We start from the raw sequence: 26,942 nt of genomic DNA on the forward strand, positions 1-26,942 counted from the left end.
AACTTGGGAGAAGTGTGGGGCATGTAAGACCTTAAGTAAGATTAGCAGTGTGAGTCTGGGGGCGTAGAATAGATGGTGTCTTTTTGGTTTGGTTTGTTTTGCTTTTGTTTTGTTGGTTGTGGGGCTTGAACTCTGGGCCTGGGCACTGTCTCTGAACTCTTCAGCTCAAGGCAAGCACTTTACCACTTGAGCGACACCATCACTTCCATTTTTCTAGTGGTTCATTGGAGGTAAAAGTCTCACAGATTTTCCTGCTTTGGCTGGCTTTGAATCTTACTTCTCAGATCTCAGCCTCCTGAATAGCTAGGATTACAGGCATGAGCCACTGGTGCCCAGCTCAGATGGTGTCTTTAACTCCTATTTCCTGCATGAGGAGCAAACAACAACATTTTTTCATTTTGTCAATATTTAACCCTGTGAGGCTGGGTGCTGGTGGCTCACACCTGTAATCCTAGCTACTCAGGGGGCTGAAATCTGAGAATTGGAGGGGGTGGGGTTGGCCTGGGAGAGGGGAGGGAGCAGTTGGGGAAGGGGGGGAGGAAAGGAATAGTAGGGGAAATATAAAGGAGGGTGTAACAATGCTCAGTAGAACTCATTACCTTGCTCATGTAACTATAACCCCTCTGTACAGTATCTTTACAATAAAATTATATATATTTTAAAAATCTGAGAGCGGGGGGGGGGGGGGGAAGGGAAGGAAGGAGAAGGATTGGGATTGGGGGGAGGGGGGAGGCTGGGAAGGGATGTGAAGGGTAAACAAAAGGAGGAGGCTGCAATGCTTGGTAAGAAATGTACGCATTATCCTTCCCATGTAATTGTAACCCCTCTGTACAGTATGTTCACAAATAAAATAAAATAAAATAAAATAAAAAGATTTTTAACATCCAAAAAAAAAAATCTGAGAGCAGGGTGCTGGTGGCTCACGCCTGTAATCCTAGCTACGGAGGAGGCTGAGATCTGAGGATAGAGGCAAGGAAAGTCCGGAAGATTCTTTGTTTTTTGTTTTTTTTTGGGGGGGGGGGTCCGGTCGTGGGGCCTGAACTCTGGGCCTGGGCGCTGTCCCTCAGCTCTTCAGCTCAAGGCTAGTGCTCTACCACTTGAGCCATAGCGCCACTTCTGGCTTTTTGCTTATGTGGTGCTGAGGAATCGCACCCAGGGCCTCATGCATGCAAGGCGAGCGCTCTACCACTGGGCCACCTTCCCAGCCCCAAGTCCGGAAGATTCTTATCTCCAGAAGTGGCGCTGTAGCTCAAGTGGTACAGCGCTAGCCTTGAGCTGAAGAGCTGAGGGACAGGGCTCAGGCCCAAAGTTCAAGTCCCATGACAAACCAAAAAGAAAAAGATTCTTTTAACTTTTTTTTTCTTTGGGTCCGGTCGTGGAGCCTGAACTCTGGGCCTGGGCGCTGTCCCTCCGCTCTTCAGCTCAAGGCTAGCGCTCTACCACTTGAGCCACAGCGCCACTTCTGGCTTTTTTCTTTTTGTTTATGTGGTGCTGAGGAATCGAACCCAGGGCCTCTGGCATGCAAGGCAAGCGCTCTACCACTGAGCCACCTTCCCAGCCCCTACACAAGATTCTTATCTCCAATAAACCACCAGAAAACTGGAAGTGGTGCTGTGGCTCAAGCGGTAGAGCGCTTGCCTTGAGCTGAAGAGCCGAGGAACAGCGCCCAAGCCCAGAGTTCAAAGCCCTGCCCAAGCCCACAATTCAAGCCCATGACCGACAAAAAAAGAAAAAAAATATCTGAGGATTGTAGTTCAAAGCCAGTGCAAGCAGAAATGTCTACATGAGACTCTTATTTTCAATAAACTACTCAAAAAAGTTGGAAGTGATGATGTGGCTCAAGTGGTAGAGCACAAAGAGGCTCAGGGATAGCACCTAGGCCCTAAATTCAAGTCCCATGACCAGCAAAAATTTAGCCTTGTGAGCAGAGATACCAGGTACAGGGTGGATGCTACAGTTCAAGCCAAATTTCTGCTCTGGGAGAATAGCAGGACACTCAAGATCTTCCCAGTGGTCCTCAATTTCTGTCATCTTTCCAGCCTCTTATTATTCTTTTTTTTTTTTTTGGGGGGGTCCAGTCGTGGGGCCTGAACTCTGGGCCTGGGCACTGTCCCTCAGCTCTTCAGCTCAAGGCTAGCACTCTACCACTTGAGCCACAGCGCCACTTCTGGCTTTTTTCTTATGTGGTGCTGAGGAATCGAACCCAGGACCTTGAGCATGCAAGGCAAGTGCTCTACCACTGAGCCACCTTCCCAGCCCCTCTTATTATTCTTTTTTTTTTTTTTTTTTTTTTTTTTTTTTGGTCGGTCGTGGGGCTTGAACTCTGGGCCTGGGCGCTGTCCCTCAGCTCTTCAGCTCAAGGCGAGCGCTCTACCACTTGAGCTACAGCGCCACTTCCAGTTTTCTGGTGGTTTATTGGAGATAGGAGTCTCACAGTCTCTCCTGCCCGGGCTGGCTTTGAACCGCGATCCTCAGATCTCAGCCTCCTGAGTAGCTAGGATTACAGGCGTGAGCCACCAGCGCCCGGCTCCTCTTATTATTCTTTACCTAGTGAGGATCTCTGGTTATTCTTCTGTCCATCTCAGCTTTTTTGTTTGTTTGTTTTGCCAGTCCTAGGGTTTGAATTCAGGGCCTGGGCACTGTCCCTGAGCTTCTTTTGCTCAAGGCTAGAACTCTAGCACCACTTTGGCTCTTTCTGTTTGTGTGGTACAGAGAAATCAAACCCAGGGCTTCATGCAAGCCAGGCAAGCACTCTACCAGTAGGTCACATTCCCAGCCTCCAGCCCAGCTTTTCAGTGTCTCTTTGTCAACCCTTTTTGACCCTAGATCTTAGCTCTGGAGGCTGCTGGTTGTCAGGGACAACCATCATGCTCCCCATAGTGTACTCCCTCCTCTTTACCCAGCACTCAAGATGATATGGGGGGCTTGGTGCCAGTGGCTCATATATATAATTCTAGATACTTAGGAGGCTGAGATCTGTAGGTCACAGTACAAAGCTAGCCCAGTCAAGAATGTCTGTGAAACTCTTATCTCCAATTAACCAGCAAAAAAGCTAGAAGTGGGGCTGAGAATGTGGCTTAGTGATAGAGTGCTTGCCTAGCCTGCGTGAAGCCCTGGGTTTGATTCCTCAGTACCACATAGAAAAAGCCAGAAGTGGTGATGTGACTCAAGTGATAGAATGCTAGTTTTGAGCAAAAAGAAACTCAAGGACAGTGCCCAGGCCCTGAGTTCAAACCCCAGGACTGGCAAAAAAAAAAAAGCTAGAAGTGGAGCTGTGGCTTAAGTGGTAGAGTGCTAGCCTTAAGCAAAAAGGCTCAAGGAGGGCTGGGAAGGTGGCTCAGTGGTAGAGCGCTTGCCTTGCATGCATGAGGCCCTGGGTTCAATTCCTCAGCACCACATAAGCAAAAAGAAAAAAAGCCAGAAGTGGTGCTGTGGCTCAAGTGGTAGAGTGCTAGCCTTGAGCTGAAGAGCTGAGGGACAGCGCCCAGGCCCAGAGTTCAGGCCCCATGACCGGACCAAAAAAAAAAAAAAGGCTCAAGGAGACACCCAGGCTGTCTGCTGTCTGAGTTTAACCCTCAGGACTAGTACAAACACTACAAACACACACACACACACACACACACACACACACACACACACACACACACACACACACACACACACACACACACACACACACACACACACACACACACACACACACACACACACACACACACACACACACACACACAGCAACAGCTTTGCTGTCCTATGGGACCCACTGAATCCTGTAAAACTGTCTCCTTCAAACTGAAAAAAGTGATAGAAGCCGGGCGCTGGTGGCTCACGCCTGTAATCCTAGCTACTCAAGAGGCTGAGATCTGAGGATCGCGGTTCAAAGCCAGCCCGGGTAGGAGAGACCGTGAGACTCCTATCTCCAATAAACCACCAGAAAACCGGAAGTGGCGCTGTAGCTCAAGTGGTAGAGCGCTCGCCTTGAGCTGAAGAGCTGAGGGACAGCGCCCAGGCCCGGAGTTCAAGCCCCACGACCGACAAAAAAAAAAAAAAAAAAAAAAAAGGTGATAGAATAGCCTCAAGTAATTTAGAACAGGGGTGGACAAACTCTAACCCATGGGCCAGATCTGTCCTCTACCTTTTTATTTTATTTATATTATACTTATTTGTCAGTCGTGGGGCTTGAACTCTGGGCCTGAGCACTATCCTGTAGTTCTTCAGCTCAAGGCAAGTGCTCTACCACTTGAGCCACAGCACCACTTCCAGATTTTTCTGCTTATGTGGTGCTGAGGAATTGAACCCAGGGCCTCATGCATACAAGGCAAGCACTCTACCACTGAACCACCTTCCTGGCCCATCATAAAGTTTTTTTTTTTTTTTTTTTGTCGGTCGTGGGGCTTGAACTCTGGGCCTGGGCGCTGTCCCTTAGCTCTTCAGCTCAAGGCGAGCGCTCTACCACTTGAGCTACAGCGCCACTTCCGGTTTTCTGGTGGTTTTATTGGAGATAGGAGTCTCACGGTCTCTCCTGCCCCGGCTGGCTTTGAACCATGATCCTCAGATCTCAGCCTCCTGAGTTGCTAGGATTACAGGCGTGAGCCACCAGCGCCCGGCCTCGTTTTGTTTTTTAATACAGCTGTGATCACTCATTTGCACAGAGACCATATGGCTCACAAAGCCTAAAATATTTTTTAAGGTGTTTACAGAAAAAGTTTTCAGACTCAGGATCTACAGAAATTGAGTCTCTAAATCCCATGAAGAGGGGTTACATTGATCAAGATTATACTCATAAAGTGACTTATGGAATTAAAACCTCTCTGTACAACTTCTTAAAAAAACAATCTCAGGAAATGGGGCTGGGAAGGTGGCTCAGTGGTAGAGTGCTTGCCTTGCGTGCCTGAGGCCCTGGGTTCGATTCCTCAGCACCACATAAGCAAAATGAAAAAAGCCGGAAGTGGCGCTGTGGCTCAAGTGATAGAGTGCTAGCCTTGAGCTGAAGAGCTGAGGGACAGCACCCAGGCCCAGAGTTCAGGCCCCATGACCTAAATAAATAAATAAATAAATTTTAAAAAAATCTCAGGAAGGAGGACAAATGAGATTAAAAGAGGGACATTAAGGTTCATTCCATATCAACCAGGCATTTAGGAACGTTTTGGGAGGGGACATGGGGATGTCAACATGACTTTTTCCTAAATATCATCTGGAGCCCACAGGGGAATAGTAACCCATAGTGCTCACATCCAGTGGTGTGGTCCTCATGACCATTTCTTTTTTTTTTTTTTCACCAGGGCTGAGGACCGAACCCAGGGCCTTGCGCGCGCCGGGCGGGCGCCCTTCCGCTGGGCTAAACCCCCAGCTCCACCATTTCTTGAAATAGACATTATTCTCCGTATTTCACATATAAGAACAGACAGCATCAAGAGTTAAGTAATCTGAAAAAGGCCCTGTTGTGGATGAGAAGGGAAGATGAGCTTTCAAAACCTGATCCACCAGACTATGAAGCCTATGTTCTTTAGTAAAACCAGAAAGCAAAGCTCCCAAAGAGCAAGTGGTTGATTTTTTGAAAATCTAGCAACATTGTCATTCACCCCTCAACCCAGTCAAAGAAAGGAAACATCTTCCAAAAAAAATTAGATGGGAGTTCCAGAGATGTTACATTTGCCCTTCTATTTCCTTTTACTTTAGAAGTCTGAAGAAAGTGATGGGTCAGGCAGGGCTCTGATTGTTTGCTACCAGCAAACAATGGGAGTAGGACCTGCCACTAGCAGCCACCAGCTAAGCACTGAGGACTGGGGTCAATGCTGGTTTTCTCTTCAGAAGCTTGGGAGATTTCTTGCATCTGGCTCTGGGGTCCTAAATCTCCTGAGGCAGGAGGAAATAACAGGGAAGACCTCCCAGGAATAAAGTAGATAATAAAGATTGGAGAGGAAAGGAGAGGCCAGAAGACATAGCTTGTTTGCTCTTTCTTCATGCCTCCTAGCCCTGGGGGAACAGGGTCACAGAAAACCCTTTGATGGGTCAAATTTTAACTTACTATTTTTCTCCCATAGAAAGTAAATCATTAATCCTATAGTGCCTGGCAGAGAGGGTAGAGCAGAATGTCTTGTAGAAGCAGCTGCCTTCAGGTAAAGAAAGCTCCACTAATTGTAGTTTTTCCCTGCCCCTGTGCCCTGGATATTAACTATATCAGGAGTGCCCAACTGTCTTTGCCCTGTTTTGACTGAGACCAGGAACTACTCTGATTTTCTAACCGTCAGAAAGGGGTACAATCCCAAAATTTTTTGAAAGGAAAGATAGAGAAGACTCATACATTCATCAAATATTATTTTAGCACCAATCAAGTGTCAGATTCAGAAAAGTGGACCTACCCAGAAAGATCGATATACAAATGGAAGAGGGGAAAGTGGCTAATCTAGGCAAAAGCATCTGCTCAGATAAGCTTCCAGGTTGATTTTTTTTCTTTTCTTTTTTTTGGTGCCAGTATTGGGGCTTAAACTCAAGGCCTGTGGGGTCTACTACTTGAGTTATGCCTCCACTTCCGGCTCTTTGCAGGTTAATTGGAGATATGAGTATGTAAATTTGTCTGCCCCAGATGACTTCAACCTATGATCCTCAGATCACAGCCTGCGAAGTAGCTAGGTTAAAGGTATGAGCCACTGGTACATCCAAGTTGACTCTTGACTGGCATTCACCTACATGAGGGCCCAAAGGGCAGAATTACCAACTTTATTGTTAGTAAGTTCTAGAAATTCAACCTTAGCCAGACAGTTAAGCACCCCCAGTCCTTAATCTAACTACATTCACTCTACTAAGTCAGCAAGAAGGCATCTCAAACACCCACTTCAACCTCATCTCTATGATATACAAGGCTGTCAAGAATTTCACTGCTTTGGACTTCCAAAAGTGACTACTTGTTTTTTTTTTATTTTGTTATGTTTATTTTTTAAACTTTTTTCTTCTTTGCAAAATGGACTTAGGGACCCAGACTTCTTTATTTCTTGTGGGTCTATAACTGTCTGTTTGCTCTACCAGAGTCTTGAGTTCCCAACTAGGCCATGATATATATAGGATATGTAGAGGATAGGAAAGAAAAGGAGCAAGACTAATCAGTCTTTTACCTCCTGCCAATTTCTTGGCATGCACTCTGAGTGTTGTGCCAGAAGAGTGGGGCAAAGAGGGTCTGAGGTTCAGAGGGACACACCTGAGAAGACTTTGGCCATGGTGACCCAGGGAATTAACCCATAAGATTCCAGGAAACAGTTAAACATAGTAGGAAAAGCAGGAAACTCCTAATAGGATGGATAAGACAATCTGGAATTTAGAAGACCCTTGCCTTGAGGCATGATTAATTCCCTGGAATAAAAGAAATGTTAGGCATAAGAGGTGCCTGAGTGAATTAGGATCCCAAAGTTTTAAGACCTAGAGCCTTCCTTGGTATTCATAATTCCTGAGTAGGAAAGAGATCAAAAGACAGTAAAACAGTCTTTTGTGTGATATGAACTTGAATCTGAGCCTTAGCACTACAATTTTTTTACTTTATATATATATATATACTTTATATATATAAGTATATATACTTTATATATATGTAATATATATGCATATATTATTGTAAAGATACTGTACAGAGGGGTTACAGTTACATGAGTCAGTAATGAGTACATTTCCTGTTGAGCACTGTTACTCCCCTTTGTTTTTCCCTTACCATCCCTTCCCTCCCCACCTCCCCAACTCCTCCCTCCCACCCCAACAAAGTTGTAAAGTTCATTTTCAACATAGTGTCTTGTACATTTCATTGTTACAATGGGTCAGCCTGTTTCAGCATTTTGTTATTTCCCTTCCCCTCCCCAAATTAGAAAAGTGTATATACAAGATGCAGGGTACCAGAATCAAATACAGTTAGCACTACAACATACTTCCTAATAGATATGCTTTCTTTAAAACTGATATCTTTTTTGGTTTTGTTTTTTACCAATCCTGGGGCTTGAAATCAGGGCCTGGACCCTGTCCATGAACCTCTCTGTGCTCAAGGCTAGCGCTCTACACTTGAGCTACAGTGCCACTTCTGGCTTTTTTGTTTGTGTGGTACTGAGGAATCAAACCCAGGGCTTCTCAATAAACCCTATGGTCTGGCAAACCCAGGGCTTCATGCATGCTAGGCAAGCACTCTATCACTAATCCACATTCCTAGCCCTTAAAACTTATTTATTTATTTATTTATTGGTGGTGCTGGGGTTGAAGTCAGGGCCTAGGAACTGTCCCTGAGTTTCTTTTGCTCAAGGCTAACACTCTACCACTTGAGGCACAGCACCACCTCTGGCTTTTTTTTTGGGTCCAGTCGTGGGGCCTGAACTCTGGGCCTGGGCGCTGTCCCTCAGCTCTTCAGCTCAAGGCTAGCGCTCTACCACTTGAGCCACAGCACCACTTCTGGTTTTTTTTCTTATGTGGTGCTGAGGAATTGAGCCTCAGGCATGCAAGGCAAGTGCTCTACCACTGAGCCACCTTCCCAGCCCCACCTCTGGCTTTTTCTGTTTAAATGGTACTGAAGAATCGAACCCAGGGCTCCATGAATGCTAGGCAAGCACTCTACCACATTCCCAGACCCTAAAACTGATATTTAATATAGGGTATGTCAACCCTGTTGGATTATTAGGACTAAAAAAGAATATATATATAAATTACTTAGTATAAGCAGAACACTGGTGGCTCATGCCTATAATCCTAGCTGAGAAGGCTGAGATCTGAGGATCAAGGTTCAAAGCCAGCCCAGGCAGAAAAGTCCGTGAGACTCTGATCTCCAATAAACTACTACAAAACTAGAAATGGTACTCTGGCTCAAGAGGTAGAGCACTGGCCTTGAGCTGAAGAGTGCAGGGACAGCGCCCAGGCCCCATGACTGACAAAAAAAAAAAAAAAAGAAAAAAGAAAAAAAAGACTTAGTATAATTTGTCAATTATATAAATTTGTCCACTTGGACAAATTGTATGAATTAACCATTTGACTAAAATTCTGATTTATTTCCCTATGATTTATTTATGCCTGCACACGCACACACACACACACACACACACACACACACACACACACACACAGCGCACCCCTAATTAAAAATGAGAATAGAACATAGGTAGTTCCTACAGTATGAATTGCTTCCTGTTTCCCAGGATGCCAAAGGGTTCCTGGACTTCTCTGCTTCAGGGAAATACCCATTCATCAGGTAAAGACACAGAAAAGGGAAAAAGAAAACTCACCAGACTTGGGAGAGAGCCCAATGTTGAGAGACCTGTTCCTGCCCTCCGATGGTGACTTCAATAAAAGAAAAAATCCTGCTTTAGGTTGATCCTTTAAGGATCCAGGCCAGCACCTTGTTGAGAGGGAGGGGTCCTCTCTCTGGATGCTTCTAAAAGAACTGCTCATGGTACAGAAGTTTGCATAGGGCATAGGAGGGACTCATTCCAGCCCATACCAGCTGCCTCTTCAACTGCTCAAGCCCTTCCCTTCCCCACCCTACTTCAAACACCCTAGACAGTGCTATGCCCAGCCCTTTAACCTCTTCTGTGCCACTACCCTGTCCTTAGCATTTCCTAAACAAAGGGCTGCTACAAGCTTTAGGCTCCCATGAAAACAGGTATAAGAAGCCAAGCTGGGCCCACCCTGAGGGCAGAGGATGTGGGACTGTGACATCCAGGGAACTTTCACTGTCTCTCCAACAGGGACAGAAGGGTGGTAGGGGCAGGCAGAGAATGAGGACATGTCAGGAGAGAGCACGGCTGGCAATCTACTCAACAACATCTTATCCAGGTCAGCAGGATACTTTGAACTCTCAAAGTTGGCTTCAAAATTGCTCACAGGTCCCTTTAAGAAGCAGGTTACAGTAGTGGAGGGGGAAAGATTACATTTTGTGTATGTGTGATGAAAGTACAGGGAAAACCAATGACCAAGGCAGCTTCATCTGAGGAGGGCCCTAGTTTCAGCCAATAGGAACAGGGTGGCCAAGCAAGCAGCTCTGCACACAGGATTCATGGCATGGCTTGTTGTGGATACCAGGCAGCAGGATATTTGACCAGCTCCTCCACCCCTTTTCCTGACATTGGGGGATGGGTGGCTGACTCACCTTTATTTTTCACCAGTTTAGGCAAATTGGACTTGCTGAGGTAATGGGGATCTCCCCCCCACACACACACATACCTTCTGGTGGGTCCTGTGGGCTAGTGGGAAAGGCTTGTTGAAGTTAGATCTTGGCTGACTCGGCCAATTTACTAGATATGGAACCTTAGTTACCTATCAACTGCATTTCCTGCTTCTGTATAATACAGATGTTACACAAGAAATATGCAAATAATGGGTTCATAGTAGTGAATGAATAAAGCTATTTGCTGGTGACCTTGGATAAGTCATTTCACTTCATCACTCTTGATCTATTAAATTGGATGATCTATGATCATTCTTTGCTCTAAAATTCTTACTCTAGATGAGAGGAAAAAGGTAGCTGCTGCCAGATATAGAACTATGTGCCCTTCCCTTCCTGGCTGAGCCCCATGTTACATACGAGAAAGTGACAGTGTTTCTTTCTTTTTTTTTTTTTTTTTTTTGTCGGTCGTGGGGCTTGAACTCTGGGCCTGGGCGCTGTCCCTCAGCTCTTCAGCTCAAGGCGAGCGCTCTACCACTTGAGCTACAGCGCCACTTCCGGTTTTCTGGTGGTTTATTGGAGATAGGAGTCTCACGGTCTCTTCTGCCTGGGCTGGCTTTGAACCGCGATCCTCAGATCTCAGCCTCCTGAGTAGCTAGGATTACAGGCGTGAGCCACCAGCGCCCGGCCTCATATGCACCATCTTATTGGCAAGGGGTCCTCAGAAGTTCTTTTTTTTTTTTTTTTTTTTTTTGGGGTCCGGTCATGGGGCCTGAACTCTGGGCCTGGGCGCTGTCCCTCAGCTCTTCAGCTCAAGGCTAGCGCTCTACCACTTGAGCCACAGCGCCACTTTTGGCTTTTTTCTTTTTGCTTATGTGGTGCTGAGGAATCAAACCCAGGGCCTCAGGTATGCAAGGCAAGCGCTCTACCACTGAGCCACCTTCCCAGCCCAGAAGTTCTTTCATTTATAAAGTTAGCACAGGTGCCTCACATCTGTAATCCTAGCTAATCTGGAGGCTAAGATCCAGAAGATCAAGGTTTGAAACCAGCCCATGCAGAAAAGTCCACAAAATTCCATCTCCAAAATAACCAACAAAAAACTGGGCTGGAAGTATGACTCAATTGGCAGAACACCAGCCATGCAAGCAAGGCCAGCAAGTGTGAAGCCTTGATTTCAAACCCTGGTACTGGCAATAAATAAATAAAATAAATCCACTCATTATACTATTTCATGGCCGGGCGCTGGTGGCTCAGGCCTGTAATCTTAGCTCCTTAGGAGGCTGACATCTGAGGATCACGGTTCAAAGGATCACCTGGCAGGAAAGTCCAGTTCAAAGCCAGCCCTGGCAGCAAAGTCCATGAGACTCTTATCTCCAATAAACCACCAGAAAACTGGAGTGGCACTGTGGCTCAAGTGGTAGAGTGTTCACCTTGAGCTTAGAGCTCAGAGACAGCGCCCAGGCCCAAAGTTCAAGCTCCACGACTGACAAAAGCAAAAACATAAACAAAAACCAACCAAACAAAAAAAAGCTATTTCATGGTTGTCGAAATGAGGAAATAGGCTCCAAGCTGGGAGGGATTATCTAATGTTATACAGGTATGAATGGCCATGAGGGGCCTGGGCCCTAGTATTCTTGCTTCTCTGGTCACAGCCACCTCCCCGCCTGTTCCCGACAACTTCCCCTCCTTCCACTGCATGGCTCCACTACTCTTACCTGGTCCCCATTCATTTTCTTCAGGCAGAGAACAAAAGGCCTAGTATGAGGAGGGCAGAAATCAAGCCACCTGGCTCCTCTTGGTAGTGGGGCTATGTGTGGGTGAGCAGATACCAGCTGAGTCTGGACATTGTGAAAGGGTGGAGGGAATCTGGCAAACATTGGCAGTGGGGTTATTATCTGTATTGCCTTTTAGGGAGGAGCCCCTATTCGGGTACCCAATCTCCAGGGTAGATGTGAGATCAAGTGCTTACTTTTTCCTCTCTTCCTGTAGATCTGCACACAACTCCCAAGATGAGGGTTCACAACCTCCATGGGGTAATTTTCTAATAGAGTGAAGGAGTGCTGTCTGCCACTCATCCTATCAGATTACCTCAAGAAGTTAAGAGGGCTCAGTCCAACTGTTCCAGCTAACTGTCTATAGATTTTAAAAGCTCTTACATTGTCTAACACTACTACTTAATAAGGGAGGTCAAATTCCACCTGACTCCAAGGAAGCTGATCTCTTGAGAGATGAATTATCTGGTTTTGGCTTCAAGTTGCTGGTGACACATACCGCTTTCACAATGCTTCTCTTGTCATTTGTGAGCTCCTGGGTTACCCTCCTAGTCTTTTTCCTCCCTTAAAAGTACCAGGGCACAAAGTTCTGCAAGGAAAGGTAAAGAAAGGATTGCCCAGACTACAGAGGAAGAAAGAAACCTTGTACTTTCTAGTTATAAAGTTCATTCTGTCCTTTAAACCAGAGCTGTCCTCCTATAGGTTAACTATATTTCCGGAAGAGACTACAGATGGAAAACAGCAAGTTCCCTCCTCCAGCAACGAACATGTCAACCCTAGTGAGCAAAACAATATGCATCAAATTAGCTCCCTTCCTCAGACCTGTTCTCAACCAAGAGTCCCTGATCCACTGCCCTATTTTCCTGAGCATTTCCAGGTTCCCAGAAGGAACAGGATGGACCAAAGCAAACCTATCCTACTTGCCCTCTGACCTGGCCAGTCCTGGGATGTCCAAGCCGAAGCCCCTCAAAGAGGGATGTGAGCTGGTGGAAGGCCACTCCATTTGGAGCCTCCCGTTGTCTCCATGTCCTTTTCATCTTCCTGGGGCCCAGAGGCATCTACTACTGAGCAAAGGAAAGGTTAAACCGGTCGGGCAGGGAAGCCGGGGGAAACTTGGTGGCAGGAACAAAGCCAGTGTTTGTTGGGTTTCCCTGCTGCCTGGGAGGCCTTGCCGGACCACGGCATTCTTGGGTTGGACAGAGTCAGCTTACAGAGGCTTCTCCCTGCTGCTATTGCAGCCAAAGCCTCTGCCTTTCTGTAGGCCACACACTTTTTCCTGGACTGTCTCAAACCACAGGGGCATTCAAAATGAATGCAGCTAGGTGAAGTGGCAATTTGTAATCTTAGCACTCAGGAGGCTAAGGCAGAGGATTTCAAGTGAGCCAACCTGAGCTACATAGACTGGCTCAAAAACAAGAAGGTAACCTCTTTGTACAACTACTTAATGCAAAACAAATTTAAGAAACTAAAGGGCTGGGATGGTGGCTCAGTGGTAGTGCTTGCCTTGAATGCATGTGGTTTGATGCCTCAGCACCACATAAGCAGAAAAAAACTAGAAGTGGCACTGTGGCTCGAGTGGTAGAGTGCTAGCCTTGAGCTGAAGATCTGAGGGACAGCGCCCAGGCCCAGAGGTCAGGCTCTACAGCCAAAAAAAACCTGGGGAATGCATTTCAAAAAGCATAACAAAAATCTATTTTTGCTAGGAGCCGGTAGCTCACACCTACAATCCTAGCTACTCAGGAAGGTAAGATCTGAGGATTCCAGTTCAAAGCTAGCCTGGTTAGGAAAGTCCATGAGACTTATCTCTAATAAATTATCAAAAAAGCTGGAAGTGGAGCTGTGGTTCAAGTAGAGCATTAGCCTTGAGCAAAAGCAGCTCAGTCAATGCCCAAGCCCCAGGCCCCAGAAAACAAAACAAAACTTTATTCTTAGCTGACTGCAGGGGTCTCCTTCCTGTAATCCTAGCTACTCAAGAGGCTGAGATCTGAGGACTGTAGCACCAAGTCAACCTGGGCAGGAAAGTCCATGAGACTCTCATCAACAATTAAATACCAAAAAGCTGGAAGTGAAGCTGTGGCTCAAGTGGTAGAGTGCCAGCCTTGAGTGAAAAAGCTAAGGAACTGCACAAAGGCCCTGAGTTCAAGCCCCAGGACTGGCATAGTAAACAAATAAAATTTAAAAATCTGTGTTTCATCTATCACTCTATATAAAGATATCTATATATCATATATAATATATAGTATATAGATATCTATAGATATATGAATATACCTATATAAAGATATATGAAACACATAGATACATAGACATGTTTCATATAGAATATGAAGAAGTGGTGTTGTGGCTCAAATAGAGCTTTCCCCTTGAGCTGAAGAGCTCAGGGACAGCACCTAGGCCCAGAGTTCAAGACCCACGACTGACCAAAAAAAAAAGTAAATAAAACCCAGTCACCTAGCCGGGTGCTGGTGGCTCAAGCCTGTAATCCTAGCTACTCAGGAGGCTGAGATCTGAGGATCTGAGAATCGAGGTTCAAAGCCAGCCCAGGCAGGAGAGACCGTGAGACTCCTATCTCTAATAAACCACCAGAAAACCGCAAGTCGCACTGTAGCTCAAGTGGTAGAGCGCTCGCCTTGAGCTGAAGAACGTAGGGACAGTGCCCAAGCTGAGTTCAAACCCCACGACTGGAGAAAAACAAACAAACAAAACAACAACAACAAAAAAAACAGATCAAAAGGACACCTGGGGCTCTAGAACAAATGTTCTGCAAACAATCTCCAGCTGTAAAGAATGGGCAAGTAAGGGTTAGGGAATTATGACAGTATGGAATACTCAGACTTGGGGCTGGGAAGGTGGCTCAGTGGTAGAGCATTTGCCTTGCATGCATGAGGCCCTGGGTTTGATTCCTCAGCACCACATAAGCAAAAGAAAAAAGCCGGAAGTGCATTGTGGCTCAAGTGGGAGAGTGCTAGCCTTGAGCTGAAGAGCTGAGGGACAGCACCCAGGCCCAGAGTTCAGGCCCCACGACCGGACCAAAAAAAAAAACCCCAAATACTCAGACCTGGAGAACGATGGCAACAAAAGGCTCAAAAAGGGACAGGTATCTCCAGAGTAGACCCACAGTTCCGTGGCAAGGAGAGACCAAAACTTAGTGCACTTGCCCTGGAGCCAGGGAACTCATGGCCAGAGTTTCCAAAATACCTTTGTACATTCAGCCGATGAGAAAACAGACAAGTAAGTGTGGCATTTGTTTTTATTAGAAAACCCAATTTGGTAACTACTTCCCTAACTCAAAACAGAGACTTGGTAGCCTCGTAGAGTCCTACAGCTTTCATCTTCCACCCTCTTCTTAGAGGAAAGGGCAGGGATAGAGGTGGTGTCAGGCAGTCACTGAAGGGTCCCTTTCTGGAACCCTGCGAGTTCACATTGCCAGCAATACACCAACAGCACCTTAGTGGGGCCCTCTAGGCCCAAGGTTGTGGCTGAAGGCCTTCCCGTTTGTATGGCTTCGCAATGGAACCAAGGAGGCTCTCATAGACTCCCAGGCCTGATCATTCACTCTGGTTGACAGCAAGGCAGAATCCAGGACAAGGTGGCTGTGGACTAAGAGCTAAAAGATCGCATCTGAGATAACCTTTGAAGTCTGGAAAGCACCTGGTTTCTTGAGAGAGAAAGGGCGTAGTAGCCCCACTCAGTTCTTCTTGGTTTTGGGAGTGTCGTATTTCCTCTTGCTAGAGTACCACAAGAGCAGGGGGATGCCGATGGAGGGTAGGGTCATGACCCCAAAGGCTGCCCAGTCCAGCTGTGGAAGGAAACCAAGAACTTAGAAGTCTGGGTGAAAACACACAAGATGATAAGGAAGGAATAGATCTAATGACAAACGGAGCAGTATAGACCAAATTTTAAGCAGAACTTTGGTCAAGAAAGTTCTCTTACCACTTCTGACCAATCTACCAACCTTTCTTTCTTTCTCCATTCTTTTTTTGGGGGGGTCCGGTGGTGGGGCCTGAACTCTGGGCCTGGGCGCTGTCCCTCAGCTCTTCAGCTCAAGGCTAGCGCTCTACCACTTGAGCCACAGCGCCACTTCCGGCTTTTTTCTTTTTGCTTATGTGGTGCTGAGGAATCGAACCCAGGGCCTCTGGCATGCAAGGCAAACGCTCTACCACTGAGTCACCTTCCCAGCCCCGTCCATTTTGTGTGTGTGTGTGTGCATGGGCACTGTCCCTTAGCCTTTTCTTTTTTCAGTTGGTCATGTGGCTTGAACTAAATTCAGGGCCAGGCCCTGAGCTCTTTTGCTCAAGGCTAGCACTCTACCACTTTAAGCCAAAGCACCACTTCCAGTTTCTTGGTGGTTAACTGGAGATAAGAATCTAATGGACCTTCCTGCATAGACTGGCTTTGAACCCTGATCCTCAGATCTTAGCCTCCGAGTAGCTAGAATACAGATATAAGTCACCAGTTCTCCACCATTCCTGAGCTTTTTGCTCAAGACTAGTCTTCTATCACATTGAGCCACAGCTCTATTTCCAGCTTTTTGGTGGTTAACTGAAGGTAAGAATCTCATGGACTTTCCTGCCCAGGCTGATTTTGAACCGTTTCAGCCTCCAGAATAGCTAGGATTATAGGCATGGCTCTTTGCTCTCTATTTTTTTTTTTTTTTTTTGCCAGTCCTGGGGCTTGAACTCAGGGCCTGGGCACTGTCTCTGAGCTCTTCAGCTCAAGGCTAGTGCTCTACCACTTGAGCCACAATGCCATTTCCGGCTTTTTCTGTTTATGTGGTGCTGAGGAATCGAACCCAGGGCCTCATGCATGCAAGGCAAGTGCTCAACTGCTGAGCCACCTTCCCAGCATCCTCCCCAACTTTTTTTTTGAGGCAGTCTTGGTATTTAGTAATTATTCACTGAATAAATAAGCAAATGAATTCCCCACTCAGCCTTTTAGTCAAATCTGCAAAACATTCTCTTTCAGACTAAACCACAAAGTTTCCATCAGACTTCCCCAAATGTTCAAGGCCACTCTGAATCTAAACAGATCATCTTTTAAACCTTAAACTAGCTAAGTGTATTGTAGCTCACACTGGTAATTTCAGTTACTCCAAGAGGCTGAGATTTGAGGGTTGAGTTTCAAAACCAGTTTAGCAAACAAAGCCTAAGACTCTTTTTTTTTGGTCAGCCATAGGGCTTGTACTCTGGGCCTGGGCGCTGTTCCTCATCTCTTTAGCTCAAGGCTAACACTATACCACTTGAGCCACAGTCCCACTTCCGGTTTTCTGAGTGGTTTATTGGATATAAGAGACTCAGGGACTTTCCTGCCCAGGCTGGCTTTGAACCATGATCCTCAGATCTCAGCCTCCTGAGTAGCTAGGATTACAGGCGTGAGCCACCGATGCTCGATGCCCGATGCTCGATGCCCGTCACAAACTCTTTTTTTTTTTTTTTTTTGGGTCTGGACGTGGGGCCTGAACTCAGAGCCTGGGCACTATCCCTCAGCTCTTCAGCTCAAGGCTAGCGCTCTACCACTTGAGCCACAGCTCCACTTCCGGCTTTTTTTTTTCTTTTTGCTTATGTGGTGCTGAGGAATCAAACCCAGGGCCTCAGGCATGCAAGGCAAACGTTCTACCACTGAGCCACCTTCCCACCCCCGTCACAAACTCTTAAGACTCTTATCTTCAATTAACCAGCAATAAGCCAGAACTGGAGGTCTGGCTCAAGTGTTAAAGAGTTCTAGCCAGCACAGTGGCTCCTGCCTGTAATCCTAGCTACTCAGGAAGCTGAGATCTGAGGATTGTAGTTCAAAGCCAGCTCGGGCAGGAAAGTCCCTGAGACTCTTATCTCCAATTAACCACCAGAAAACCGAAGTGGCGCTGTGGCTCAAGTGGTAGAGTGTGCTCACCTTGAGCTGAAGAACTCAGGGACAACACCCAGGCCCAAAGTTCAAGCCCTACAACCAAAAAAAAAAAAAAAAAAAGAGTTCTAGAGTTGGGCGCTGGGAATGCAGGTTAGGGGTAGAGTGCTTGCCTAGCATGCATACAGCCCTGGGTTTGATTCCTCAGTACCACATAAACAGAAAAAGCCAGAAGTGGCACTATAATTTAAGTGTAGAGTGTTAGCCTTGAGCAAAAGAAGCTCAGGGACAGTGCCCATGCCCTGAGTTCAAGCCCCAGGACTGGCAAAAAATAATAATAAATAAAGAGTTCTAGGGGCTGGGAAGGTGGCTCAGTGGTAGAGCGCTTGCCTTGCATGCATGAGGCCCTGGGTTCGATTCCTTAGCACCACATAAGCAAAAAGAAAAAAGCCAGAAGTGGCACTGTGGCTCAAGAAGTAGAACACTTAGCCTTGAGCTGAAGAGCTGAGGGACAGAGCCCAGGGCTAGAGTTCAGGCCCCACGACCCGACCCAAAAAAAAAAGAGTTCTAGCCTTGATGAAGCCAAGCGCTGTGGCTCATGCCTATAATCCTAGATACTCAGGAGACTGACATTTGAGGAATACAATTTGAAGCCAGCTTGGGCAGAAAAGTCTGTAAGATTCTTATTCCAATTAACCACCCCAAAACCAGAAGTGGAGCTGTGGCTCAAAATGCTAGAGGGCTAGCCTTGAACAGAAAAGCTCAAGGAAAGCACCTAGGTCCTGAGTTCAAGTCCTATGGCCAAAGGAAAAAAAAGTGTTTTGTTTTTTTTTGGGTCAGTTGTGGGGCCTGAACTCTGGACCTGAGTGCTGTCCCTCAAATCTTCAGCTCAAGGATAACGGTCTACCATTGCGCCACAATGCCACTTCCAGCTTTTTCTGCTTATGTGGTGCTGATGAATCAAACCCAGGGCCTCAAGCATGCAAAGCAAGCATTCTACCACTGAGCCACCTTCCCGGCCCCCCAAAAAGGTATTCTTATACCAAATGAATGCAAATAGAGAATGCTAGAAAGCTTACAAAATGAGGGGAGAATCTCCTATCAAACTCCCGCTGAGCCAGGATTCCTCCCTGTCCAGGGGCACTGGTAGAGCCAATCTGAAAAGAAGAAACAGCATTAATGCAAGCATCCAAGTCACCTCATCTGGGAGGTTGGTCCTAAACAACCTAGCTCTAAACAGTAGATTCTTAGTTTCCAAAGCACCCAAGAGTGTTTCAAGATGAAGACGGGCCTGGGAATGGAGCCCAGTAGTGGAGTGCTTGCCTAGTAGGTGTGAAGCCTTGGGTTCAATCCTTAGCATTTCAAAAAAGAAAGAAAGGTATGTAAGAAAAAAGCATTAATTAGGAACCAGGAGACCTAAGAAACACCAATAAGGAGCACTTTTTAGCCAAGCAGACAAGCTATGCAACTGAAATTAAACCTCAATTCTCTTGTCCCAGCCTGAGTAAAACAGCTCACCACTGGCCTCTCTGTAAGGCTAGACGTGTAATGGAATGAAATGATTGCCCTTGGCAATTGTTTACTTATTCTAAAGTGAAAATACTCTTCCTCTACTCAAATGAAATGAGAAAGGTTCTGAAAAGTCTAAAGCCCTACCCAAATGTACATTACTAAGGGAGGGTTGGGCCTAGCCAACATTCCTTTGCTTTGAAGAGGAGACCAAGAGTTTGGAGCACATTGCAAACAACTTCACTCTAAGGTGACAGCTAAGACTTTAATTTTGTGTCTATTAACCTATTGAATGCCAGGTATAACCAAGTCCTAAAGTTGACTGAAAGCAAAAATGATACATGTGAAAATATGGCTAGAATTATGAGGATACAATTTCATGTGGCTTATGAAAAAATTCAGAAACTACACTGAGTGTTACAGATTTTTGTTTTGTTTTTGTGCTAGTCCTGGGGCTTGAACTCAGGCCCTGGGCACTGACCCTGAGCTTTTATGCTCAGAGCTGGTTGCTTCTCCACTAGAAGAGTAACACTACTTCCAGTTGTTTGGTGATTAATTGGAGATAAGAGTCTCATGGACTTTCCTGCTGGTTGGCTTCCAACTGTGATCCTCAGATCTCAGTCTCCTGAGCAGCTAGGATTATAGTTGTGACCAATGGTGCCAGGCAAAATATTTATTTATTTTTTGTGCCAGTCTTGGGGCTTGAACTCAGGGCCTAGGCACTGTCCCTAAGCTTCTTTGCTCAAGGCTAGAGCTCTATTACTTGAGCCACAGCCCCACTTATGGCTTTTTTTTTTTTTTTGGGAGGGGGGGTAGTTAATTGAAGACAAGAGTCTCATAGGCTTTTTTGCCAGTGCTTACTTCCAACTGCAATTGTCTTAGCCTCCTGAGTAGCTAAGAATATAAAAATGAGCCAAAGGTACACAGTGGGACTTTTCTTGAGGACCAGGACAAGGTTTTGGTACTTCCCAGAGTCTAGCATCCTAAAAGTTCAATAAATATCTGGATATCTACATCAATTAATCAAAAAGTAGTTTGCTACTTTTTTTTTTTTTGTCCTGTTGTGGGGCGTGAACTCTGAGCCTAGACGCTGTCCCTCAGCTCTTCAGCTCAAGGCTGGAGCTCTACTACTTGAGCCACAGTACCACTTCCAGCTTTTTTCTTTTTGCTTATGTGGTGCTGAGGAATCGAACCCAGAGCCTCATGCATGCAAGGCAAGCACTCTACCACTGAACCACCTTCACAGCCTGTGCTACTGGGTTTCTGTTTTACCTATAGGAAACAAAGAGAATCTAAGACAAAATCTCTGGCGTCAAGGAGTTTAAAATTAAATTGGGAGGTGAGGGTGGGGGAGGAAAGACAAGTGAAAGTACTGAAGACAGTAAGTAATTAAATATTTAAGTAGCACAGATTGTAAGTGTTAAAGTAGTTTTGTTATAGTCAATGAACACTTACTGAAAGAGTAAGGACAATATGTATAGAAAGAGATACAGCTCAAAACTAGGTCTTGACAAGGCTTCAGATAATGGAGGCAGAGAATTCTTCAAATTGAAGAAATAAATTGCAAGAGAATGCTATGGTACTCTTCTCCACCTCTCCCTTCCCCCCTCCTCTCCTCCCATTCCAACCACTCTATTTCGGAACTTCACAATTTGAATCATACTTCTCTAGGACAAGTTTCTGGTTAACTTATCTCTTTGGAATTTGGTGGCTATTATGGACATTTTCTGTAAGAGTTTTTTTGTCTTGCACTGGTCCTGGGGCCTGAACTGAGGGCTTGGGGTGCTGTCCTGACCTTTGAATTTGCTCAAGCCTGGTGCTCTAGCACTTGAGGCACAGCTCCACTTCTAGATTTTTTTTTTTGGTTGGTCCTGGGGCTTGAACTCTGGGCCTGAGCGCTGTCCCTGAGCTCTTCAGTTCAATGCTAGCGCTCTACCACTTGAGCCACAGAGCCACTTCCAGTTTTCTGGTGGTTAATTGGAGATAAGAGTCTCTCAGAGTTTCCTGCCCAGGCTGGCTTTGAACTGCGATCCTCAGATCTCAGCTTCCTAAGTAGCTAGGATTACAGGTGTGAGCCACCGGTATCCAGCACAACCTCTGGATTTTTGGATGGTTACCTAGAGGTAAGAGTCTCACAACTTTCCTGCCAGGGCTGCATTCCTCAGAGTTTTTAGAAGAAGGAAAATCCAAGTCCCATTCAGCTCTGGATTTGAGCAACTCACCACAACAGGTCCATCCTCCTGTGCCAGGTAAGTAATTGTTGCAGAAGTGAAGTTGAAATAACCAGCCTTAAGAGGGCGCAGGACCACAGTGTGGGAGACATTGCTAGCACTGGTCCATGGGTTAAGGAAGGGGAAAAGATAATGAAACTAAGGTGGCATGCAAGGCAAGCGCTCTACCACTGAGCCACCTTCCCAGCCCCTGGATTTGTTTTTTTTTCTGGTAGGTTGTAGGGCTTGAATTCGGCCTGGCCACTGTCACTGAGCTCTTCAGCTCAAAGCAAGCGCTCTACCACTTGAACCACATGGCCACTTCTGGTGTTCTGATGGTTTAGTGAAAATAAGAGTCTCATGGACTTTTCCTGCCTGGGCTGTCTTTGAACCATGATCCTCAGATCTCAGTCTCCTGAGTAACTAGGATTACAAGTATAAGCCACTGGTGTCCAGCTAGGAATCTTTTTTTTTTTCTTTTTTTTGTTGGTTGTGGGCCTGAACTCTGGGCCTGGGTGCTGTCCTTCAGCTCTTCAGCTCAAGGCTAGCGCTCTACCACTTGAGCCACAGCGCCACTTCCGGCTTTTTTTCTTTTTGCTTATGTGGTGCTGAGGAATCGAACCCAGGGCCTCAGGCATGCAAGGCAAGCGCTCTACCACTGAGCTACCTTCCCAGCCCTGGAATCTCTTGAAAATAGAAAAACCTACACACACACACACACTGAACACACACACTGAACACACACACACACACACTGAACACACACACACACACTGAACACACACACACACACACACATACACACACACACACACATACACACACACACAGAACATTAACACTTACCAGACAATCTAAATCTAAATATACTTTAATCGCAAGAGGCAAATGAAAAGCTGTATTGGTTTGGTAGCACATATACTAATATTGGAATGATAGAAGTAAAATTAACATGGCCCTTGCGTAAGTATAACACATAAATCTGTGAAGCTTCCACTCTTCCCCTCCCCCCCCAAAACCTCAAGCATCTAATTTAGCCAGGGGCTGGTGGCTCATGCCTATAATCCTAACTACCCAGGAGGCTGAGATCTGAGGACTACAGTTCAAAGCCAGCCTGGGTAGGAAAGTCCATAAGACTCTTGTCTCCAATAATCTACTCAGAAAAAAACTGGAGTGGCCATGTGGCTCAAGTGATATAGCAATAGCCTTGAGTACAGAAAGACTCAGGGTCAGTACCCAGGCCCTGAGGACCAGCAAAACAAACAAACAAAAAAATCCAAGCATCTAATTCAATACTTTGAAGATAAATGATAAATAAGGGAAAAAGGGGGCTCAATGAATAAAAGCTTTTTTTGGGGGGGTCTGTCGTGGGGCTTGAACTCTGAGCCTGGGTGATTGCTGTCCATCAGCTCTTCAGCTCAAGGCCAGTGCTCTACCACTTGAGCAACAGCCCCACTTCCGGTTTTCTGAGTTGTTTATTAGAGATAAAGAGTCTCACTGATGGCTTTGAACCATGATCCTCAGATCTCAGCCTCCTGAGTAGCTAGGATTACAAGCACGAGCCACTGGCACCCCGCAAATAAAAGCTTATTTAATCCAAGTTAGCATCCCACTAAATCTTTTTACTTTTTTTTTTTTTGCCAGTCCTGGAGCTTGAACTCAGGTCCTAGGCATTGTCCTTGAGCCTCTCTGGGCTCAAGGCTAACACTCTACCACTAGAGCACCACTTCTGGCTTTTTCTGCATATGTGTTACTGAGGAATCAAACCTAGGGCTTCATGTATGCTAGGCAAGCACTCTACCACTAAGCCACATTCCAAGCCCCCCACTAAATTTCTTTTAAAAGTGACTTAGGATTGGGATGTAGCTCAGTAGCACAATATTTGCTTGGCAGGCACAAGGTCCTGGGTTTGATCAGTACCACAAAAAGTAGCACCAAGTATTGAACTCAGGTCTTTGAACTTGCTAAGCAAGAATTCTATTTACCACTTGAACCATGCTCCCAAGACCCACATACCTTTACAAGTATATATACATCCTTCTAATATAGTATGTTTCAGGGCATGCTCACACAACTTGTACCAGTCTGACCCTTACCAAATATATGATAGAATAACCATATAAGACCAGCCTGGTAGAAATTCCCTTGCCTCTTTGCAGGTAATATTCCTCTTGTCTTTCCCCAGCCTGATTACCCACAGCCAAGAGGATACGGAGCAATCCGGTCCCATTTGACATTGAGCATACCAGAGACAATGCCAAAGTCTTCTGGAGGAAAGGAATCATCCGATAATTCCACATCTAGTGCGGCACTAGAAAACAGAGGAAACAAAGCAGATCAAGTCAAATCTGCTTGATTCGCCTAAAAATCCAGAACTCAGAAAAAGTCACATAGCACACTTGGCATGCTCTACTGAAAATCCAGATCAAGGTCTGAATTCCATGCTCAGAAGTACCAAGACTCAACAACCTAGGAGAGAACGGGTGCAAATCCATTCTTGCCTTAATTTCTCTGATCAAGTAAGGAAGGAAGAAAAGGGCTGGGAAGGTAGCTCAGTGGTAGAGTGCTTGCCTCACATTCATGACGCCCTGGGTTCGATTCCTCAGCACCACATGAGCAGAAAAAATCAGAAGTGGAGCTGTGGCTCAAATGGTAGAGCCCTAGCCTTGAGCCTTGAGCTGAGGGACAGCGTCCAAGCCTAGAGTTCAAGCCCCATGACCAACCAAAAAAAGAAGGAAGGAAGAAAAGTCAGATGAATACAGTAGAAAAATTTAAAGGGAATAAGATGAACAGGCTAACAAAAAAAAGGAAGCTGTAACTTTGAATCCCCGAGGTAAAAAGTATTGTGAATTTTCTGTCCTTTTCCCCTTCCTGTTTCACAATTCTTGCTTCTCCTCTACTGTGAATCTCTTCCAGCTCAAAAAAATGGTAGACTATTGCTTGTAGCATAGGTAACAAACCCCTCACTTCCAAAAGCAGGCCCAACAGTATTTTTTTTTTTTTGGTCGGTCATGGGGCTTGAACTCTGGCCTGGGTGCTGTCCCTCAGCTCTTCAACTCAAGGCCAGTGCTCTACCACTTGAGCCACAGCACCACTTCCCCAACAGTATATTAATTAACTCTTTTTTTTAATTTTATTTTTTTTGGGTCCGGTGGTGGGGCCTGAACTCTGGGCCTAGGCGCTGTCCCTCAGCTCTTCAGCTCAAGGCTAGCATTCTACCACTTGAGCCACAGCACCACTTCTGGCTTTTTGCTTATGTGGTGCTGAGGAATCCAACCCAGGGCCTCAAGCATGCAAGGCAAGTGCTCTACCAGTGAGCCACCTTCCCAGCCCTATTAATTAACTCTTTAACTGGAGGCCTCTCAGAGAAATCACTATCCCCTAGGATACCTATGCCTCTCTGAGAACTCAGAATCCAAAGGTCCAATCTGGAACTCCAGGGGTCTCCTTACCTTGAGCCAACGTTGTAAATGTTGTACTGTAGGGTTAGGTCTCGCCCCTCCACAGCATATCTGTTTAGCAGCGATTTGGAAGCCAAAAGCCTGGCTCCTTCCTCTGCTTGAGTGACAGTTAATAGAGCCAACACCACAAATATCAGTAGCCTCATCTTTGGAGAAAAAAGCAAAACCAGCAATCAACCCAGGTAGGTAAACGCTTTTGATCCTATCAAAACAGCAGTCCCTTCCACAGTGAACTGCATGAGCCGCCAGCTCTTACCTATTCTCCAGACTCTCCTACATCTCTGCCCAAAGCTAGTCCTAGCAGTATCCACGGTCCTATTCCTGTCAAGAACCCCGGGTGCTCACCCAACTGATGGGAGTCTTCTTAGAGGGTGTGACGTGGCCAGAATAGGGGTTTCCTTGGGGTACCAGCTTTCTGCCGATCTCTGATCTGCAGCAGCCTCTAGCATTCCCTCGCAGTAGGGTCCTCCTCGGCTGCAGCCTTTCTGCGGCTCTTCTTTTCCCCACGTCCCTGTATGCCTCCCCACTAAGCCATGCCCAGGATCCCATGCATCCTCATCCCCGCCCCCCCCCCCCATCCCCATTCCTGTCCCAGGCTGGCGGGTTGGGGGAGGGCGCTCAATACGCTCGCCCCCCTCCCGGAATCCCGTCAGGGGTACCCTCCTGCCAGCGCGCTCTCTGCCCTCTTTATGCTGACCCCAACCGCTGACTGACGTATGGACACGAGTTCCTTCTCCGCTCCTACTGGGACAGACTAAGTCTCCGAACTCACCATGCGCACCCCAAAAGCTTTTCTAGGGCCACACGACCGGAAGAGAACGTCAGCACCCGAAGAGCCGGAAATAAACTCTGGCCGGAAACCCTTGGTACTTCTCTCTGCCCAATGTCTTCTGGGAGTTGTAGTTCTTGCGCAAACCCCACCTCGCCCTTTGTAGTGCTCACTAGCCTGGAGAATGTGAGCAGTCCCAAAGCAGGGTCAACTGGGCCATGCCTTTTGTTTGTTTTTTGAAATGGCCCTGGGACTTGAACTCAAGGCCTGCTGACTCTGAGCTTTTTTTGCTCAAGGCTGGCACTCTACCACTTGAGCCACAACTCCACTTCCAGCATTTTTTAAATTGGAGATAAGGTCTCACAGACTTTTTTGCCCTTGCTGGCTTTGAAGCATGAGTCTCAGACCTCATCTTCCTAAAGTAGCTAGGGTTATAGTTGTGCCCACCAGTGCCCTGAGCTTTTACTGTAAGTCATACTTTTACTCCAGGTGAGTTTTGCTCAAGTAGTTTTGCTATCCTATGTCTTTTGCAGTTTTCCGTAAACTTTAAGACAAAAGTCCCTAGACGGCATTTTGAACAGTAGCCTCTAGCTTCAGAGGATGGACTATGAAGTTAGGCAGTAGTGGATTCAAATACAAATTCTGTCACATACTGGGTAGACAACTTGAAGCAAGATGTTACTTTTGTAACACCTTGGTTCCCAAGTCTGTAAAATGAAATACTGCTTTGAGAAGATCAGAGGTTCAAATAGGATTCCATATATAAAACTCTGACTGAGCACTTGCAGGTAGTCTCCCTACACACTTAGATAGGATAGCTTGAATCCAAGAATTCCAGGCCAATCTAGGCACCAGGGTGAAATCCTCCCTCAAACCAATTAACTGTACAAAAAAAAACTCTTAGAACTGGACATCTCAGATATAGATACTCAATAAGTGGTAACTACCAATACTGCTATGATTCTATATCCTTGTTGTAGCATTCCTGAGAGTAACCATTTATTTAGAACTTACTTTATGCTCAGTACTGCTCTAGGTCCTGAACAATAAAGCAGATAAGGTTTTACTTGTAGAGACTTAAAGTTTTTTTGAATGTGTGTGTGCGTGCGTGTGTGCACCTGGGGCTTGACCTCATTATCTAGATACTGTCCTTTAGCTTTTTTGCTCAAAGTTCATGCTCTACTACTAGGGCCACAGTTCTACTTCCAGCTTTAAAAAAAAAAAAAAAGTTAAGGGGATGGGAAGGTGGCTCAGTGG

The 26,942-nt window shown here is 46.1% G+C and overlaps 2 protein-coding genes and 1 non-coding gene across 3 annotated transcripts in view; 1 reads left to right on the forward strand and 2 right to left on the reverse strand.

Moving 5' to 3' along the window:
• LOC138821456 (rho guanine nucleotide exchange factor 2) overlaps positions 1–9,430 on the reverse strand; it is a 68,916-nt gene extending 59,486 nt beyond the window's left edge. The window contains exon 1 of the mRNA XM_070013689.1: positions 9,246–9,430. The gene's annotated coding sequence lies outside the window, so the exon portion shown is untranslated. The remainder of the gene's footprint in view (positions 1–9,245) is intronic.
• A 5,701-nt stretch (positions 9,431–15,131) lies between these two features.
• On the reverse strand, positions 15,132–25,764 carry LOC138821632 (translocon-associated protein subunit beta). Its single transcript, XM_070014073.1, has 6 exons — positions 25,689–25,764; positions 24,908–25,062; positions 23,668–23,766; positions 21,468–21,576; positions 18,816–18,893; positions 15,132–15,694 (listed from the first exon to the last, which is right to left on the reverse strand). The coding sequence occupies exons 1-6, from the start codon at positions 25,689–25,691 to the stop codon at positions 15,584–15,586; spliced, it is 555 nt and encodes a 184-aa protein (XP_069870174.1). The 5' UTR covers positions 25,692–25,764; the 3' UTR covers positions 15,132–15,583.
• Positions 22,354–22,459, forward strand: LOC138821654 (U6 spliceosomal RNA). Its single transcript, XR_011370179.1, has one exon. It is a non-coding gene; the product is annotated as a U6 spliceosomal RNA (small nuclear RNA).
• Positions 25,765–26,942: the final 1,178 nt, after the last annotated feature.

This window comes from Dipodomys merriami, unplaced genomic scaffold (genome assembly GCF_024711535.1).
Source record: "Dipodomys merriami isolate MVZ:Mamm:240054 unplaced genomic scaffold, mDipMer1.0.p SCAF_92, whole genome shotgun sequence".
Classification (NCBI taxonomy): Eukaryota; Metazoa; Chordata; class Mammalia; order Rodentia; family Heteromyidae; genus Dipodomys; species Dipodomys merriami.

Coding starts and splice junctions, on each gene's coding strand:
- LOC138821632 (XM_070014073.1), bottom strand. Junction 21,577..23,667: donor AAATGGGACCGGATTGCTCC/GTATCCTCTTGG, acceptor CCCATGGACCAG/TGCTAGCAATGTCTCCCACA. Junction 15,695..18,815: donor GGAGATTCTCCCCTCATTTT/GTAAGCTTTCTA, acceptor TTCCTTCCACAG/CTGGACTGGGCAGCCTTTGG.